The sequence below is a fragment of the Solanum dulcamara genome, chromosome 8, assembly GCF_947179165.1.
Source record: "Solanum dulcamara chromosome 8, daSolDulc1.2, whole genome shotgun sequence".
NCBI lineage: Eukaryota > Viridiplantae > Streptophyta > Magnoliopsida > Solanales > Solanaceae > Solanum > Solanum dulcamara.
Window position 1 is genome coordinate 7,134,302 of NC_077244.1, and position 22,234 is coordinate 7,156,535.

At 36.0% G+C, this 22,234-nt stretch overlaps 1 protein-coding gene across 1 annotated transcript; it reads right to left on the reverse strand.

The window, feature by feature from the left end:
* Window positions 1-20,784: 20,784 nt before the first annotated feature.
* Window positions 20,785-21,922, reverse strand: LOC129900387 (uncharacterized). The gene has a single exon (XM_055975348.1). The coding sequence runs from the start codon at window positions 21,733-21,735 to the stop codon at window positions 21,046-21,048; it is 690 nt and encodes a 229-aa protein (XP_055831323.1). The 5' UTR covers window positions 21,736-21,922; the 3' UTR covers window positions 20,785-21,045.
* Window positions 21,923-22,234: the final 312 nt, after the last annotated feature.

The window sequence follows — 22,234 nt, forward strand, 5'->3', positions numbered from 1 at the left end:
AGTTAGTGGAAAATCTTAACTTCCTCACAAATACAAGGATGGCTATAGTATACAGTGTTCAACACTCAACCAAAATGACTTTACCGTTAGTGCTTATTGTGACTCAGATTGGGCAGCCTGTCTTGATTCAATGAAGTCAGTCAATCAGTGGGTATCTAGTGCTTATGGGTGATAGTCCCATTAGTTGAAAGTCCAAGAAGCAGGCCACTGTGTCTTTGTCATCTGCAAAAGCAGAATATAGAGCTATGAACCAAGTGGTAGGGGAATTGGTATTGCTTAAAATATTACTTGTTGAACTAACATTGTAGTGCTCATTACCTATACATGTCTTTTGTGATAGTCAAGCAATTGTCCATATTGCTAAAAAATCAATTTATCATGAAATAACAAAACATATTAAGATTTATTGTTATTTTGTTAGGAACAAGTTTCAAGAGGACTGGTTACACTTCATTACATTTCCACAGATTCACAAGTGACAGATATCTTCACCAAAGCCTTAACTGGAGTCAAGCATGCTACACTTTTGAGCAAGTTGTCTGTGATTACCTCACCTCCAACTTGGGGGGTGATAAGATTGGTAGTTATAATTGTAAGTTAGCTAGTCACAGTTAGCTAAGATCAGTCAAAGTTTGTTATTTTGTCACTGAATCAAAGTTGGATAGGTAAAGCTAGTTGAGTTTGTTAATTGATCAGTGTGTATATATATATATATATATATACATATATATATACATCACTTGTAATCATTATTTAGTTTTTCATTTTTCTCAATGAGATTCATCTTCCTCATAACTCTTCTCTCTCAAGTAGTTTTTCTCTTTTGAGCTCAACCTTCATTAATGGAGGAAAGAAGCTTACATTGCTAGTTTTATAAATGTAATTTGTAATCATATTATTTTATAAAAGGCAAAAAATTTAACTAGACAAAATAAGAACCTAATTAAACAATACATAACAATACTTTTAGTTTACACCAACATGGCAATAGTTTTTTTTTTCAAAACACAAAATAAATTTAAAACAAAAAGAAAAAAATCAGTAAAAATGTGGGTAGTAAAATACTGCTCACATTTTTTTGCAGTTAAATATATCTTAATCTCTTAAATTTCTCCCCATTAGTTATTTACCTTCCACATTTATCTCAATCATTTGTTAATGCTTTCTCTCAAATAAACTAAAAAGAAGTATTATAATTAAAATAAAACTCTTTACCTTCTCTTTTCTGAAAATCAATTCATGACAGATGTGAATTATTTGTCAATTTTAATTCATCACGACGGAAGGTGGGATTCAACAGATATGTATTATGATATACGTCTCGATTCCTGATAATGTTATAGTATCTTTTTGGTTATATTTCTTGATTAAGGTTCTTGAATTAACATCAACTGATAAATATAAAAATAAGTATTAATTATAAAGTGCAGAAAATTACAAGAAAATATAGTTTAAGAGCCTCATGTCAGTTTGTATGTTACGAATATTATTTAAGGTACTAGTTAACTATTATTTAAATTCAAAAATATATTTAATTAGTTGGTGCTTTGTTGGTTTGAATATTGTATATGTAATGATTTAAGGTTTTTTTAACAACAACATACAAATACAAATGGAATACGATCAACAATTGGCATTTTTTAAAATTATAATTTGGTTGATATTATGACTTTTTGATATTTTTGTGATTTATTTGTGATCACAAATTCATGTATACTTAGTTAAAATAGTTAAATTCATGATTTTTAGTTAGTGTACTTCTTGGTGTACATGTTGGTGAATTTAATTTGATATTTTAATCATTACTGGTGAATACACCTTTATGATGGTTAAAAGCATAATTGTTTTGGTGTACGTGTTGGTGGATTCAATAATTTTATTGTCATGCCCTGGAAGGGTACCCTAGGCGTGACCGGCACTCGAAAGTCATTTCTGACCTTCAAGCGAACCACCTGATCCAGTCACACTTTCATTCAATCACATTCTCTCTGTGGAAGACTCAATCACAAGAATACTATTCATAATTTAGGGCTGAAGGCCAAACAACTATCAAATCAACAAACAGCTTTAATAGAACTACTCAAAAGAACAATCCAACATTCCACACTCTAGTCTATGAAGCCTCTATCAACAATCTAGTAGGTGCCGATGACAAGCCCATGGCTACCAACAGTCAAAATAAAAGAGATAAAATAATGCTATGAAGACAATCTCGACATCCTCTGGAGACTAGGAGGGCTCACCAACTAACTGGGTGGGTAGATCTTCAATGGTGCGCCGGTTGATGATCTCCAGTACCTGTCTCTGCATCATGAAATGTACGAGTATGTAAAATGGCAGAATGAAACAAACACCAAGGAAGTATCAAATCAACTCGACATCTCGACTCAAGAGAAATAACAACTCAATCAAGTGCCCTAAGTCTAAACATGAATATGGTTTAGACGAGACCAATCACATATCATTCAACTCAATCCGACTCAGAGTACTATCAATACCTATATGGGAGTTTCTCTTATTCGACAACCATCACTTATGAGCCAGTGATAGTACAAAAAGCCGATATTGTTGCCATATCCGTTTATACTTTGCCAGGGTATGAACGAATCAACCAATCATGGATTCCATTGATTAGTCAAGTCTTATCATTTCAAGATAATAAAATAGGAAACATTCGACTTTAACGGTTCGATCCCATGGGAAGCATCCGACTTTAATGGTTCAATCCTTTCCTACGTTGGTGGCATAGTTCATGAGGTTCGAGTATGGACTATACTCTTACCCACTTTGCGTTCGATACTCCTCTCAAGACTCAATGTTCATATCAACAAGTCTCATTTACAACCTTGTTAACTCATCAGCTCTATCACAATCAAATCTCTCCTAATCATATTATCCGATCAATCCCAATTACATCTTTTAAGAGTAGGTTAAATATGCATTTATAATAACATATAAACCTATCCAATCGTTCCTCTATTCATTGAACAAATCTTTTGGGACTCAACACAACTCCAAGGTTTTAAATCAACAAATTCAAGAATAAGCAACATGTTTAAGAAAATTGACATTCTTTATCATAATCATCATAGTTAAGAAATTAACAATATAAGTTCGACCTCTCATCTCAATCAACTCATAAAAACATGAAGCACATCACTTTCTCGAATCCATAACATTCACATAATAAAAATTAGGGTAATAGATGAAAGGGACCTATTTGGACCTAACTCTATCAATAAACTGCATTCTTATGGACAATAAATCTCAAAGAAGATGTAGGGCACATGGATGGAATCAACCCATGCTTTGAATAGCCTTACATACCTTATTGAAGACTTTGAAGAAGACCTTGATGTTGGGTCTCCAATGGAAGGCTTGAATTCTTGAAGCTCTTGGAGGCACTCTTTGTTGGAGAAGGATTTGGAGAAGAAAAAGAAGAAGAGAGGGAAATGTTAGGGCTTTTAGAGAGAGAGAGAGAGAGGGACTGAAAATGGTCCCAAAAACGTTCTAAGGTTGTGTATATATAATTTAGGGAAATACCCAAATTGCCCTTTCTTAAAAATCTAGAAAATAGGCCAAAAACACTCTTGGCGCGATAGTGGTGCGTCGCGCCACTACATCTCCAAGTCGAATAGGCTTAAAAAAAACCTACAACCCAATAGTGGCGCATTGCACCAGGGACCAAACTATTACGGCTATTTTGTGGTGCGATAATGGCGCGTCGTGCCCTTACAGCGCCAAGCCTATATTTTCTGGGTTCTGGAAAATAGGCTTGAAAACCCTGCACATCTCATAGTGGCGCGCCGCGCTAAGGACCAAACTACTGAGGCGCCAAGCCCAGGTTTCCAGCAATTGTCACCCAGGCTTGAAATTCCTGCAGTACCCATCCGTCTTAGGACCGTCATCTCTTTTGACTCTGAACTCTAAAAATTACATTCTTAGTGGCGTTGGAAAGAAGAATCAATGACCTTTAATTTAATAGGTCGTGCGCCACCCATATCATCATATTTCAAATGATATGACCGTTAGAAGTCGACCCTTATACAAACTCTCTCAACAACTTACCCAAGACGAATCCTTTTGGACTTAGCTTGGCTCTAAGGATCCCTTAAGACCCCACATCACCTCTAACACTCTTTAATTACTTAGGAACTCATCCTAACTCATGCATACGCTTCATAATAATCGAGTTCGACCCTACACGTATACAAGAAAGGTCCAAATCTTAGTGGAAAATTTTGGGGGTCATTACAATATCTCCCCCTTGGGATCATTCATCCTCGAATGAAGAGTAAACCAAGAATGGACTCGGGGTACAAATCACAATAAGAATTCAGTCATGCAACCAATCAGATTCTCAAAATAATTACTATCCAAACTCAAAATGCACAAACGAATTCAAGTCAAGAAAGTAGGCGTTACCTTCAACATTCTCATCGGTAGGCACGAATATATGGGGATATTTAAACTTCATATCTTCCTCCGCTTCCCATGTGGCTTCCTCAACAAACTGATTTCTCCATAAGACTTTGACTGATTCAATCTTTTTGTTCCTCAATTTGCAAATTTGGCAATCAAGAATTTGGACTGGAACCTCTTCATAGGATAATCTATCCTTAATTCCAATACTATCAATGGGGACTACCAACGAGGGATCGCCTAAGCACTTCTTTAACATCAAAACGTGAAATACCGGATGAATAGAGACGAGCTCCGGGGGTAACTCCAACTCATAGGTGACACTCCCAATCTGCCTCGCAATTTGGTAAGGACGAATGTATCGGGGACTAAGCTTCCCCTTCCTTCCAAACCTCATGACACCCTTCATGGGTGACACTTTCAAGTACACCCAATCATTTACCTCGAACTCTAAGTCTCTCCTCCTCACATCGGTGTAAGATTTTTGGCGGCTTTGGGCTGTCTTTAGCCTATTTTGAATAACTCTCACCTTCTCCATGGCTTGGTGAACAAAATCAGGCCCAATCAACTCAACTTCACCAACTTCAAACCACCCAATGGGTGATCTACACCTCCTCCCATACAAAGTATCATCCTAATTTCCTTTGAAGTCAAGAACACATGCCCTTAACATATCCTCCAATATTTAGATGGTGCGCTCTGCTTGGCCATCTGTTTGGGGATGAAAGGTCGTACTAAGTTCACCTTCGAACCCAGTCTTTTCTGAAAGGATTTCCAAAATTAGGAAGTGAATTAAGCTCCTCTGTCTGAGATGATAGACAAGGGGACCCCATACAACCTGATGATCTCCTGTATATATAATTTTGCATAATCCTCTGTGGTGTCAGTAGTCTTAACTGCCAAGAAGTGAGCTAATTTCGTCATTCTATCCACAATCACCCAAATCGAATCATGTTGCTTTCGAGACCTCGGGAAACCTATAATAAAGTCCATGTTGATCATCTCCCACTTCCATTCTGGATTTCTATATTTTGAGCTAACCCATATTGTCTTTGATGCTCAACTTTAACCTATTGGCAATTCGGGCACTTGGAAATAAATTCTGCGATATCTTTCTTCATTCCACTCCACCAATAAACTTTTTTCTAGTTATGGTACATCTTTGTAGAGCCAGGATGAATAGAGTATCTGGAACTATGCGTTTCAGCCATAATCCTCTCTCAAACATTATCGACATTTGGTACACATAATTTATTTTGGTACCTCAACACACCATCTCCCCCTTTGGTGAAAACCATCACCTCTTGTTTGTGAATAGCTTCCTTCAGTTGGAGAAGGATGGGATCTTGGTCTTGCTTCTCTTTTACCTCTGTCACAAGTGAGGATGCAGACCCATCCTGAACATTAACTCCACCTTTATTGTTCTCTTCAAGACGAACTCCCAATCGAGCTAACCTATCTATCTCCTTCACCAATTCTTTCCTTCCCTCTTCTAGATGGGCAGTGCAACCCATAGACAACCTGCTAAGATCATCAGCAACAATGTTAGCTTTACCTGGATGGTAGAGGATGTTCATATCATAGTCTTTGAGTAGCTCGAGCCATCTCCTCTGCCTCAGATTGAGTTTCTTTTGGCTGAAGACGTATTGTAAACTTTTATGATCGATAAACACATTATCGTGTACTCCATACAAGTAGTGGCACCAAATTTTTAGAGCAAATACCACAGTTGTCAGCTTAAGGTCATGAGTCGGGTAATTCTTCTCATGAACCTTAAGTTGTCTTGAAGCATAAGCTATCACCTTCCCCCTATACATCAATACACATCCCAAACCGATCCTAAATACATCACAATAGATCACAAAACCCTCTGTTCTATCGGGCAAAGTTAGAACAGGAGCAGTGGTTAGCTTGGTCTTTAATTTCTAGAAACTCTCCTCACAAGCATCGGACCATTAGAACTTAGCCTTCTTTTGGGTCAGCTTGGTCAATGGTGATGATATGGATGAGAATCCCTTTACAAACCATCGATAATAGTCGGCCAAACCTAAGAAGCTCCTGATCTCTGTCGGGGATGTGGGTCTGGGCCAATTTTTCACTACCTCAATCTTCTGAGCATCAACCCGAATACCATCTCCAGATATTATGTGGCCTATAAAAGTCATTGACGCTAGCCAAAATTCATATTTGGAGAACTTTGCATGCAATACCTGGTCTTTCAAAGTTTGTAAGATGACTCTAAGATGATGGGCGTGCTCCTTCTCATTCTTGGAGTAAATCAAGATATCATCTATGAATACAATTACAAACATATCAAGATATGGTTTAAATACTCGGTTCATGAGATCCATGAAAGCTGTGAGGGCATTGGTCAACCCAAAGGACATAACCAAGAATTCAAAGTGACCATAACAGGTCCGAAAAGCTGTCTTTGGGATATCACACTCCCTCACCTTCAACTGATGGTAGCCCGATCTTAGGTCTATCTTTGAGAAACAGGTGGCACCCTGAAGTTGATCAAATAAGTCATATATTCTGGGGAGAGGGTATTTGTTCTTTATGGTGACCTTGTCCAGCTGCCTATAATCAATACACATTTTAAGGGACCCATCTTTCTTTCGCACGAATAGGATGGGAGCACTCCATGGTGAGACACTCAGCCTAATGAATCCCTTATCCAGCAAGTCCTTCAACTGTTCTTTCAACTCTTTCAACTCAGCCGAAGCCATTCTATATAGAGGGATAGAGATAGGCTGGGTATCAGTAAGAACATCAATCCCAAAGTCGATCTCCCTATCAGGAGGGGCTCCAAGTAGATCTTTAGGAAAGACGTTAGGAAACTCATTGACAATCGGAACTGACTCAAGGGATGGAGACTCAATACTGTCATCTTTCACTCGGACAAGGTGATAAATACACCCTTTTGAGATTAGCTTCCTGGCCCTAAGGTATGAAATAAACTTACCCTTAGGTACGACAGGGCTCTCCTTCCACTCTATGACCGCCTCATTCAAAAACTTGAACTTAACAATCTGAGTCCTATAATCAATAGAATCATAACAGACATAAAGCCAGTCCATGCCAAGGATCACATCAAAATCAACCATGTCCAACTCAACTAAGTCAGCCAAGGTATCCTTGTGATGAATTGACACAGTGCAATCTCTATAGACTCTCTCAGCTAAGACAGAATTACCGACAGGAGTAGTTACGCAAAAAGGCTCACAAAGACATTCAGGAGTTCTATTGAATTTACTTGCCACGTAAGGAGTCACAAAAGATAGTGTGGCACCCGGATCCATCTAAATATAACAGTCAACAGAAAGGACTCGAATCATACTCGTCACGACGTTTGGGGAGTCCTCCTGATCTTGGCGACTACCCATGGCATATAGACAGTTTGTACCTCCACTTGTACTTGAAGTAGTGCCCATCGGATTACCTCTAGCTGGTGGTACGGTGGTAGAATAGTGCCTCTGTTCCCCCATATTGGACACTCCTTCTGAAAATGCTCCATTTGGCCGCATTTATAACAACCAACCCTTCCCGCTCTATACTCTCCCAAGTGGAGCTTACCGCACTTGACGTATGATGGCTTCTCTTGTGAACCTTGACCCATGCTAGCTTGGGATTAAGAACCTTGGGGTCTAAAATTCTGGCGACTCTATCCCTACCGATCATAATTTTTCTGTGGCATAGGTGCACTAGCGGTAGATGAGGCATAGTTGGAAGGCCTCTTCTGGAAAAAGGACATGTTGCCCTTGTTTTTCCTCTATTCATTCTCATGCCCCGCTGATTTTGCATTCTTGCTCATATGCTCCTCTCTGTCTTTCCTCTTCTCATCCTCCACCTATTGAGCATACACCATTAATCTTGAAATATCCATGTCGGAGATTAACAATGTCGTTTTGCACTCCTTCTTCACATGTCTTCCCAAGCCGGAGACAAATTTCCTCATCTTCGACCTCACATCTGGGATCATCTCTGGAGCATATCTAGACAGTTGGATAAACTTTAGACTATACTCCTTAATAGTCATACTTTCTTGTTTCAGATTCACAAACTCTTTCACCTTCGCTTCCCTCAATTCTCTAGGAAAGAAATGGTTAAGAAAGGCTCCTTCAAATTCATCCCACATAGCAGGTTCAGCATCCTCACCTCTACCTTGTTCCCATTGGTTATACCAAATGTTTGCCACATCTTTGAGTTGATAAGATGCCAACTCAACCTCCTCAATCTCCATAGCATGCATAGCTTTCAGGATCTTCCATATCTCATCAATAAAATTTTGGGAGTCTTCATCAACCTTAGAACCCGTGAATGCCGGCGGATTCATTCTCAGAAAGTCTCTAATTCGGGTGGCAGCAGACGGCTCTTGGGAACTAGAGCTAAGAGTTGGCAAACTCTGGTTACCATTTCGGGCAGCCACTAGTTGAGTGAGTATAGCAATCGCTCCTCGAAAATCTGCTTCCGAAGTTGGTGCAGGCGGAGTAGTAGGCAGTTGAGGTGCCTCCTCATACCTCGCAGGTTGACCCCTAGCCCTCGATGGGCGTACCTCTAACTGTGGCATCTCTGCATTATCAGCGTTCCTCTGGCTAGCAGTACACTTAGAAGGCATTATCTATAACGTATAAATGCATGAATTAGAAAGGAAGTTTTATAGAGTTTAACTCTATCGCACGAATTCAGAGTATGAAAGAAGTGAAACAATTCTTAATGTCTTATAGCCTCCTAATTATAAGTGTGGTGCACAACACACCCATAAGCAAGACTCTACTAGACACGGCTTCATAGACTCCCTAGGACTCTTGAACTTTGTGCTCTGATACCATGTTTGTCATACACCGGGAGGGTACCCTAGGCGTGGCCGGCACTCGAAAGTCATTTCTAACCTTCAAGCGAACCACCTGATCCAGTCATACTTTCATTCAATCACATTCTCTCTGCGGAAGACTCAATCACAAGAATACTATTCAAAATTTAGGGTCGAAGGCCAAACAACTATCAAATCAACAAACAGCTTTAATAGAACTACTCAAAAGAACAATCCAACATTCCCACACTCTAGTCTATGAAGTCTCTATCAACAATCTAGGAGGTGCCGATGACAATCCCATGGCTACTAATAATCAAAATAAAAGAGATGAAATAATGCTATGAAGACAATCTCAGCATCATCCGGAGACTAGGAGGGCTCACCAACTAGTTGGGGGTAGGTAGATCTTCAACGGTGCGCCAGTTGATGATCTCTAGTACCTGTCTCTGCATCATGAAATGATGCAGGCCAAATAGCATCAGTACGTGGAATGTACGAGTATGTAAAATGGCAAAATGAAACAAACACCAAGGAAGTATCAAATCAACTCGGAATCTCGACTCAAGAGAAATAACAACTCAATCAAATGCCCTAAGTCTAAACAAGAATATGTTTTAGACGGGACCAATCACATATCATTCAACTCAATCCGACTCAGAGTACTATCAAGACCTATATGGGAGTTTCTCTTATCCGACAACCATCACTTATGAGCCAGTGATAGTACAACAAGCCGACATTATTGCCACGTCCTTTCATACTTTACCAGGGTATGAATGAATCAACCAATCATGGATCCCATCGATCAGTCAAGTCTTATCATTTCAGGACAATAAAATGGGAAACATTCGACTTTAACGGTTCGATCCTATGGGAAGCATCCAACTTTAACGGTTCAATCCTTTTCTACATTGGCGGGGTAGTTTATGGGGTTCGAGTATGGACTATACTCTTACCCACTCAGCGCTCGATACTCCTCCCAAGACTCAATGCTCATAAAACTCCATTCAATCAACTTAATCAAATCATATCGACAAGTCTCATTTACAACCTTGTCAACTCATCAACTCTATCACAATAAAATCTCTCCTAATCATACTATCCGATCAATCCCAATTACATCTTTTAAGAGTAGGTTAAATATGCATTTATAACAACATATAAACCTATCTAATCGTTCTTCTATTCATTGAACAAATCTTTTGGGACTCAACACAACTCTATTACACCCCACATCTTTGAACTCGGAAGGTCCCTTAAGTTACTTAGAAGCTAGTATGTGAGCCACTTAAGTTACGACATTATCAAACGGCTCTAAGGAAGGGAGAATGTGATACCCTATACTAGAGAAGGTTGGAGATGAAATCATAAGAGTCCGGAAGGAATTGGAGGTCAAGTAATAGGTTGTAGGACTCGATTTATCTACGTAAGCTACTAATTTGGAAGTCTTACACACAAGCTATTGGAGTACGTACCAAGCTTGGGTAGCATGGGTTACATAGGCTCTTAAAATAAGACAAGATTACAAACCTACGAGAGGGAGAAAAAACTAGTTTCCGAACTTACGAAAGTGAAGCAAGTAGGTGACAAGCAAGTAGGTGACAAGAAGGCAGGTGACTCACCTACTTGGGATGGACCCCATGCTGCCACGTGGCAATTTTGTGTGGGAAGCTTGGACGAGGTGTCACCTTAGGAGGCTGCCATGTGTCACCCTAGGGGGCTTCCACATGTCACCTCCTAAGGAGGTGTATATATACATGTTGGCTGATGCTTTAACTTATTTTCCATCAAAAAACATCAGCCAAACGAGAGGAAAAACGTGAAGAACCAAAAGTAACAAGGCAACAACGTTTTTGAAGAATTAAAGGTGAGTTCTTCGATTTTTCCTCCGTGAATTAATTAGCTACGGTGTTCCTCAAGCACGTGGAGATGTATATATGTATATATATGTATATGATGATGAATAAGGCATCGTTTCTTTAACCTTATGCCTAGAAACTTGAAAGAAAGTTGAAGGGAAAAAATGTTAAGAACTAATTAAGCAACCCGTTTTTGGAAGGGACTATTATTGGTAATATTAGTATAACTTCTTGTGTATAGATTAGTTTCAAATGATTTAATATGTTTTGGAAAGGTATTTCATGAGTCTATAACTTTCATTTATACTCCAAAATCCATTTTTACTTGTAGAAGCTCGAAAAAGGGTGATGAAGTGTAGAGGAGGTACTGCCCAGATTTGGTTTTGGAAATCTTACACGGACAGCCGTGAGTATTTTGGTCATATCATTTTGTACAAAATTGATGTAGGGATGATTCGAAATTTTTTGCGAATCTAAGACACATTTCTATAATTTTCATGAAGGACGTAAATCCTGTTTCCCTCCATTACCCCTTCGAAACGAAGCGACAAGGTAAAACAGTAAGTTATCCAGATTTCACATTTTGGATAGTTTTGGCGAGTTTGACAAGTTTAACGTAAGGTAAGGCCTTTCCTTTTAAATTGGAGTTTATGTTATTGTTATATGGTGTATTACACCCCTTGTATGCTGCTGGAAGTTTAAGAATGTCGTAGAAATGCTCGACGTTCGAAATAAACTAAATTGGAGTCGCTAGAAGTGAATTGTCATCAAAATAAAGTGTCGTTCTTGTGAGTTGCTGCAGCAGGGGCGTGGCTTGTTGTTGCAGGGCCTGAATATGTCCTAATATGGGTTAGGGTGCTTCTAGTCAAAGCCACATTACCCCTCGTTATGTATAACTAAAGGCGTCACAAAATAAAGGCTAGACGCCCTATTTTGATATCGTATTTTTGAATAAGTCATTTGGAGTTTATGTTGTATATTGTTGGTATGAATTGCTGCAGGTTGTTGTTGTTGGTTGTCTATAGGTCTTAGGGACCTAATTGTAAATTTGGATAGGGCACATTACAGGGGAGGTGCTTCCCAATTTTCGTCGACGCCTTAGCGAATAACAAAACTAGTCGGGGAAACGACTAAGGAAATAGATTCCATTGATACTAAGGTGTAACCTAAGATGATGGAAAGTTAAGAGGGGTTGATATTTATATTAATTTCATATTGAATAGGTTTAAAGGACGGCGAGGCAAGCAGGATAAGGAATAATTCAGACAAGGTATGTAAAGCTTTCTCTTGGCATGTTTTGGTATAAGTTCGTACAGCTATCTTTCTTTCCTTTTGGCAAGTTTTAGCCTTAAGTGAATTGTGTGTGGAATGTGGGGATAATTCCATTCCCAAAACTCCAAGTATGCCTCATAACCCCTATCCACTGCTTAGTATTGGAATTTCTGCAAGGATTGAGTATTGCCTAGTAAGGCTCTACATGTTAAACAGTAGTGTGTGGAAAGCTATCTCTCATTTCCCTTGATACGTATTTGGTACGAAAGTGAGATTATGATGCCATAATGATTCACCGAGCCCCATGATGGGCCGGGTATGAAATATGTGTATGCAGATCCCATAAAGGAAAGTACAGACTATATATAGTTTATTCTCTTTCTTCTTCTGGCATGTCTTAGTTGTAGGTTAAACATGATATGAGTTCCGGGGTAACTCCATTCTTAGCATCTCTTATTTACGTCTGAATATCGGACTTTTATAATAATCGAACTATTTCCATGGAAACTTTTATATATTAAAAAGGTAATAAATGTACAGGCTCCAAGTCTTACAGACTATTTGTTAACAAATGTTTCTGGTTCCATGAGAGATTTGGATTTACTTTAGTACATGTCTAGGAGCCCCGAGATTATAATTGATATTGCCCATAATGGCATTTAGAAGCCACTCGAGATGACTACACTACTACTCGAGTCCTCCGACAAAATTTTAATCTTCTTATACGGTCAAGTCTCTAATAATGATTTAAATTGCATATAGTTACTCACTACTCTACTCGTGTATATCGTAACACTTCTTTCCCTGAGTCCCGGGCCAGGATATGTTCTCGTGCACAGTTCACTATATTATTTCCTGAGTCCCTTAATAGAGGGACAGGATACGTGTATAGATATATGATGATGTGTTGTAATAAGGTGGTAATGGCACTAGGGCCATGATGGTTTTACAGAGGTGATTCACCGCCGAAAGGGCCGGCTATATGATATGACTCGAACATGCATGTTTTTGTAATTCACAAAGTACAGGTATAGGTTTCTGAATTGATATCTTATCCCCTGTTTCTCTATCTCAGATATGCTTCCAGTTGTATTATATTATGTTTTACATACTCAGTACATATATCGTACTGACCTCCTTTCTCGGGGGGCTGCGTTCATGCCCGCAGGTACATATACAGATTTTGGGAGTCCGTTAGCTTAGGATTCCATGCAGCTCAGTTGGAAGAGGCTCCATTGTATCGGGGCCTAGTTTTTGGTACTGTCCACAGATGTATAAAAATTATTTCGTCCATTCAGGGGTACGGTGGGGGCCTTGTCCCGCCATATGTTGTTATTTATATGTTTAGAGGTCTACAGACATGTATATGTGGGTTGTATATGTCAGTTTGGTTCAGCTAGGTCTATATGATATATTATACATGTTGTTATGTTATGGAAGCCTTGTCGGCTTACGTGCCCTGTCATGTTGTGATACAAACAAAAAAGGCTACAGGTATATGTAAATGTTATCGCCTAGTGGGGCTCTTTACATGATATTATTTTATTTATAGTTCAATGTGACCACAGCTGATAGATATGTGTACGGGGGGTCCAGGTCGGACCCCAGTCGCGACCTACGGGTGGGTCGTGACAAACTCTGAGGTTTTAAATCAACAAATTCAAGAATAAGCAACACGTTTAAGAAAATTGACATTCTTTATCATAATCATCAAAGTTAAGAAATTAACAATATAAGTTCGACCTCTCATCTCAATCAACTCATAACAACATGAAGCACATCACTTTCTCGACTCCACAACATTCACATAATAGAAATTAGGGTAATAGATGAAAGAGACCTATTTGGACCTAACTCTATCAATAAACTTCATTCTTATGGACAATAAATCTCAAAGAATATGTAGGGCACATGGGTGGACTCAACCCATGCTTTGAATAGCCTTACATACCTTTTTGAAGAAGACCTTGATGTTGGGTCTCTAATGGAAGGCTTGAATTCTTGAAGCTCTTGGAGGCACTCTTTGTTGGAGAAGGATTTGGAGAAGAAGAAGAAGAAGAGAGGGAAATGTTAGGGCTTTTAGAGAGAGAGAGAGAGGGACTGAAAATGGTCCCAAAAATGTTCTAAGGCTGTGTATATATAATTTAGGGAAATACCCAAATTGCCCTTTCTAAAAAATCTGGAAAATAGGCCAAAAACACTCTTGGCGCGATAGTGGCGTGTCGCGCCACTGCAGCGCCAAGTCGAATAGGTTTAAAAAAACCTACAACCCAATAGTGTCACATCGCGCCAGGGACCAAACTACTGAGGTTGTTTTGTGGCGCGATAGTGGCGCATCGCGCCCTTACAGCGCCAAGCCTATATTTTCTGGGTTCTGGAAAATAGGCTTGAAAACCCTGCACATCTCATAGTGGCGCGCCGCGCCAGGGACCAAACTACTGAGGCGCCAAGCCCAGGTTTCCAGCAATTGTCACCCAGGCCTGAAATTCCTGCAGTACCCATCCATCTTAGGACCGTCATCTTTTTTGACTCCGAACTCTAAAAATTACATTCTTGGTGGTGTTGGAAAGAAGACTCGACGAACTTTAATTTAATAGATCGTGCGCCACCCATATTGTCATATTTCAAATGATATGGCCGTTAGAAGTCGACCCTTATACAAACTCTCTCAACAACTTACCCAAGACGAATCCTTTTGGACTTAGCTTGGCTCTAAGGATCCCTTAAGACCCCACATCACCTCTAACACTCTTTAATTACTTAGGAACTCATCCTAACTCATGCATACGCTTCACAATAATCGAGTTCGACCCTACACGTATACAAGAAAGGTCCGAATCTTAGGGGAAAATTTTGGGGGTTGTTACATTTATAAATAATACTTATGTAATGATGAGGTTGATAAATTTTTGATTATATTATGATTTATATGTTTGTGATTTGTGGTTTTTTGGATTATATACTGATGAATAGTTGGTGTAAAATATTTTATAGTCATGGTTCATTTTTGGTGTACGTGTTCGTGGATTCAATAATTTTATAAATAATACCTATGTAGTGATGAGGTTGATAAATTTTTTAATTATATTATGATTTATATGTTTTTGATTGGTGTTTTTTGGATTATATATTGATGAACAATTGGAGTAAAAACATTTATAGTCATGCTTCATTTTTGATGTACGTGTTAATTCATTTTTTGGTGTACGTGTTGGTGTATTCAATAATTATATAAATAATAATACCTATGTACTAATGATGCTAATAATTATTTAGATTATAGTAAGGTCCATATGATGTATGATTATTGATTTGGTGAATATACTATTATAATGATTAAATAAATGATCTATGTGTTGTTAAACTTTAAATATAACACAAATGTAATTATCAATTTGATATGTTTTTTATTATATACTTTTATAATGGTTAAATTCATGGTTTTTAGTTAGTGTACTTCTTGGCGTACCTGTTGGCGGATTTAATTTAGTATTTTAATCATTATTGGTGAATACACCTTCATGATGGTTAAAAAACTGAATTGTTTTTGTGTACATGTTGGTGGATTCAATAACGTTATAAATAATACCTATGTAGTGATGAGATTGATAAATTTTTTAATTATATTATGATTTATGCATTTATGATTGGTGTTTTTTTGGATTATATATTGATCAACAATTGGTGTATAGTGATTTATAGTCGTGGTTCATTTTTGATGTACTTGTTGGTTCATTTTTTGGTGTATTCAATAATTATATAAATAATACCTATGTACTAATGATGCTAATAATTATTTAGATTATAATAAGGTCAATATGATATATGATTGATGTTTTATTTTTTGGTTATGTGATGCAAGTAGATATGTAGATTATTAGATTGAAGGAGTAATATTTAATGCAAACACCAAATACTAAGGATTGATTACCACTATTGTTTCTCAATACGAACATTAACAATGAACTTGTAAAGAGAGAGAAAAAAATCTTGAAATTAACGATAAACTTGTATAAGGCTGCGTACAATAGACCATTGTGGTCGGGCCTTTCCCCGTATGTAATGACCCGTTAGGTCATTTTGAGAACGAGTCCTCCTCATTTCATACGAGACTCTTTCCGTAAAATTTTAATGGGTTATTTAGACTATTCGGTAACTTTGGTTAATTAGTTGAGGGATAATTTTAGAGAATTAATTTAATTGATGGGCTAAAATGTTAATTTATTTAATACCCTATACCACTTTTCTTATATTTATTAAAATAGGTTAGTAGGGTTTGTAAATTTTAATACATAATTAGTTTGGAAAAGGAAAATAATAATAATAATAAAAGAAAAGAAAAGAAAAAAAAATTATATATATATATATATATATATATATATATATATAATCTGATGGCCTAATGCCATCAGATGTAACGAGAAAAAACAAGAGAACAGCGACGCCGACGAAAAGAAAAAAAACTAGAAAAAAAAATACGGAGGAAGAAAGAAAAGAAAGGGAAAAAGAAAAATAAAGAAGAAGAGAAAAATAGGGATTTTCATTCCAAAGCATCAAGGTAATTATTCTCATCCTTTTCATTAAATTTTTATGCGATTATGAACATATTTTTAGGGTATATTGGTGGAAAAATAATGCTAAAATAAGAAAATATGACCTTAAGGTTTTTCACATAAAATCTTAATTTGGGGGTCGAATAACGATCCGTTTTAGCTAAAATTTGACATGTGAGTTTATTTTATCATGAGTGAACATAATAAGAAAAAAAAATCAGATTTGACTTCAATGACATAGAATGAGTTAGTTCCCGAATTTTGATATATTGAGATAGACAATTAAATATTAGGTATATTATATTTTATGAATTTCATTAAATTTATGGTATTAGGGAAATTATAACCTAACCCTAGGCTTAAAAATTTAGAAATATGAGAGTTGACATGTTATTTGACATCAACATTAGAAACTTGATTATAGATTTGGGTAGGTTTTGGATCTAGGCTAGACATATAATAATATGGGTATTGTTAGTTTCGAAATCTTATTGTGGTTATTTATTTGGTTAGATTATACTTATTTGGAGGCCCAACGAAAAGGAAAGGCTCAAGTACCGGAGTAATTGCTTGATTAATTAAGGCAAGTGAATTTCTAAATCTCAATTTAAGCTTGTAGATGCTTGTATTTCCGTGTTATGTGTACTGGGGAGTAATGAGAATTGGACTAGGTTATTGACTATATAATTGGCCTTAAAAATATAGACGAGGGATATAAAATGGTGATCTAATGACATGTTGTGGTAGAATTGATATGTTGTGATTATGAGTTTATTTTGGACATATAAAATGACTATGTTGATGTAAGATAGGAAAAATTATTGTTGTTGTCATGTTATTATCGTGAATTATATGAACATTAATTGATTGCATTGGTTCTGACATATTGTATTGAGACTGAAAATGATATGAAACAAAAGGGGTCGGGCCACACGCTCTGTGGCAGATATTATAAAACAAAGGGGTCGGGCCACACGCTCCGTGGCAGGTATTATAGAAATAAAGGGGTCGGGCCACATGCTCCATGGCAGGAAATATATATTGAGGGGTCAGGCCACACGCTCCGTGGCAGGTTACATGGACAGAAATGTCCCTCATGGGTTCCGGATTGTGATTCAGCGGATGTGTACCGATAGGACAGACATGCATCATTTCATTGCATTGCATTGCACCTTTCTGATATTTGCGAATTTGTGTTTACCCCTATATTGCTCTGTGTCTGCTGAACTTGATTTGGTATGATTCATTGACGAGACTATTGATTAGTATTTGTGGATTGTATTACTATTATTATTGTACAAGTGTAGAGTTGGGCTGATTTTATGCAGGTTGTAGTTAAGGAGGTTCGGTTGGGAGGACAGGAGTACTTGTATCTATTAAGCTTTGCTTAGTTTTAGTTATCCACTTGCTGAGTACCGTGTTGTCTGGTACTCACCCCTTGCTTTCACACTTGTGTAGGTTGTGAGTCCGGACCTGTTTGATCTCCTACTATTTTCTACTACATCCGAGGCTATCATTCCGAGTGTTGAGGTAGCTGTTACATCCATCTAGCGAACACCTCTTACTCTTTTATTATGTTTTAGTCTAACTCTAGAGACAAAGACATTGTGACTGTATTTTCTTTCGTACTTCGGTAATTTATTAGTGGCTTGTATACGTTACAATCAGTCATGAGGGATTTTGAGATTATTTATTTATTTTTTATTAAGTTAACCCTTGTTTTATCTCAATTATTTCCACATTTACTTTCCGTTGAGTTTTTGGCTGACTTGTCTCGGTGGGTTGAGATGAGTACCATCACACCCGGATTCGGGTCGTGACACCGGACCCTGCGCATAGCAGGAGCTTTAGTGCACCTGGCTGCTCTTTTTAACGATAAACTTGTAAGAGAGATTTTTTTTTACAAATATGGAAAAGATATTATTAAAGTGGGTAAAAACTACATTGATGGTAATAAGAGGAGAGATAAACTTTTTACCTTTGATATAATTAATGTAAAATGTATAATTGAGAAATCCAAAAAATCATTAATTATCAAACTTTAAATCAATAAAAATGAGAAAAAATGGAATTAATAAAAATATACAAAAATAATTTCGAGGTGGGTAAAAACTACATAAATTTTTTACCTTTGATATGACCAATGTAAAAGATATAATTGAGACTACATTAATAGACTGGTATTATATAAAAATAAAGAGAGAGAAAATAATTTTATTCTGGAAATTCAAAGAATTATTAATCATCAAACCCCTAAAAATTAGCACATAAATCAATAAAAAATGAGAAAAAACGAAATTAATAAAAATATACAAAAATAATTTCAAAAATTAATTTGTTGTTAAGTTTGTAATTAAAAACTTAGTTTTGTAAATAAAAAAAAGTAAATGTATATATTGTTAATAAGGATCTTAAACTACATAGTCTTATAATGTTTCCTTTTATAAATTACAACTTATAATATGATTTTTTAATGAGTCAACTTATAATACATGTTGAATGAGAACGGTAAGACCCCATACGTAATTTTGGTGAGACTTTTCTTCTTCTTTTTTGTCTGAATAAAGATCTTCTTTTTTTAGAACTAAAATACAAAAATATATAACTCTTATGTATTAGATATAAGTTACTCATATGTTTGCATAACATAAGCACTTAAATAAAATTCAGATTGATTTCATGAAATCAAGTACTTTTTCCATAATGGCGTAGCACAATGAGGAACTAAACATTATAAGAGTTGATTTTGACTTGTCTCATCTCAAATTCGATTATATTTTAAGAAATTTCGATTGAGCTCGACTCGACCAAATGTTGTGAGAAACTCAACTTGAGCTCGACTTGATATTATAAAAAAAAATCAGTTGAACTCAACTTAGTTATGCTCGACTTGCTCGAGTCGATATACTCAATATTTTGTAAAAGAAAAATTAATGTATAAATCTATTATTATTGGTTTTAAAAAATAAAAATGAAAAAGACACATCACAAAGAATTATGGTGCAATGAATATAATCCCTCCTTCCTTAATCAGAAATATCAAAATCAGTCTAGGAAATGAATATTTGAGATCCCCCTACTCATTTAATCTTAATTTGTGTAATAGACTTTTTTTAAAAATAATGTGACATATTTATACGTGTAATAGACTTTTTTTAAAAATAATGTGACATATTTATACATTTAGTAATAATATAATACATAAATATTTATAATTTATTTATTATTTTTTAAAAAAATTATTACATCTTAAATTTCATAATCAATCAAACATCATCACATAAATTAGACAAAGAAAAATTATGAACTATCACCTTAAATTATGCCAACAAATAGCAAGGAATAATTGGGACAACATAATGTGACATGAGATGAGTGCATGTGCTTTAACTACCAGAATAACACACTTTTTTGCCAAAAGAACAATATTTTCGCTCTATTCGTGTCCATTTAAAGTGTACCCTGATGATTAAAAGAAAAAAAAATCTCTTTATCTAAAATCCGTAAAATAAAATAAAATTGTATTTTAAAATATTAATCAAAATCCAGATATAGTTTGAATTTGAAAAAGTAAAAAATGTAACTTAAATTGGGGTAAATGGAGTAACTTTTTTCAGTTGCTTCCACAAAACCAAAAAAGAAGACAGATTTTTATATAAGAAAATATCTTTGAGTTAAAGCTTGTTTTACTTTACCCTTTAAGGCGACACCTCCTATAAGTTGCAATAGTAATATGGTATTCAGCAAAAATGTACAGTATCTTTTTTTTATAAAAAAGAAAATATTGTGAGCTCAAACAAAACCATACAAAACAAAATGAATAAAGTACTTAAAAAACAAAATAAATTAAGAATCCAGAAAGTGTAGGCAAATTTTATATTTTCTACCTGAACTAAAGTTAATACAAAAGTAGCTAACTCTTGGCTATAGATGAAAGATGTCAAACAGAAATCTAAACCTTTAGGCTGAATACTAGGTGCAGAAGCTAAGTGAAGTATCTGTGCAAATGATTTGACTTATAAATCGTCACAAAGAGACAATTTTATCATTAAACATTGTTGAATTTGATGAAAGTTTTCTTTTCTCAAGCATCATTGGCTATTTCCACACTCGAACTTGTGAGTTATAGGTCGGAGACAACTTTATCATTGAACATTGTTGAATTTGATGATTTTCTTCTATTTTCAGCTTCTACAATTAATCTCCTCATAAGTTTCTCCTCAGCATCTCTCAAGAACTTAAACTTTGGTGGAGGTGAAGATTTCATAGTCTTGATTTCAGATTCAAACAGAGGATTGAAACTGAATTCTTGAGAATTGTAAGATTCAGAACAATTCCGGGACTTAACAGGCGGTGAAGAGAGAGGAGTAAGAATAACAGTAATGTCACTAAAGCTTCTGCTTTTCGAACATTTGGATTTCCCATCATCGGATTCTAAATCCTCCTTTGTTTCCTCTTTAATTGTGGAGAGAAATCTAAAGTTATGCAATCTCATTAGCTCTAACTCCGCGTTATCTTCTCTGTATCCTTCCAATTTTATAAACGACGATGATGACGATGATGACGACGATGATGACGATGACGACGACGACTCTAGTAACAAATCATTGTTGGTACCTAGCTCCAAATCTTGATTTTGATCATTTATTTCTTGATTTCTTGTAACTTCTTGAGTGCTAATTTTGGTTAAAGAAATAGTTTTTGACATTCTTTTTCTCACACACAACAGGTAGTACAATTCTGCAGCAAATCCCATTACCATGCAACCAAAAAGGAAACTCAAACCAATACCTAAACCACTAAACGATGTCATTTTTTTTTTCCAGATCTAACACTCAAAACTACTAAAAAACTGTAAAATCAAGAAACCCATTGAAGATTTTCTTCAAATTAGCTAAAAAGACCAAACAGGGGATCCATCAATTATGATTTCTTGAAGAAAACTAAAACTAAAATTTAGTTCTTTTAAGGGTTTGGAGGCACTTGCAGAAAATGAAAGAATGGAGAGGAGTATAATTAATAATTTAGTTGGTCTGTTTTACTTTGCATAGATACTATCGATATTTAAGGAGTTAAGAAAATAAATATTTTGAATTATTAAGGGCCTGGTCATGTAATTTGGGTTTTAGATTTGAAGTTTTGATTTGAGAACTATATTTCTTTATGTTATTTGAACAAAATTTTAACTTTAATTTGAAATTCTGATTTCAAATTTTAAACTTACTTAAAGAATAGAATTTTCAATTGGAAGTTTGTGATTTCAATTTTTTTTTAAATTGAAACTTCAAACAATAAGTTTATGTTTTGCAAAA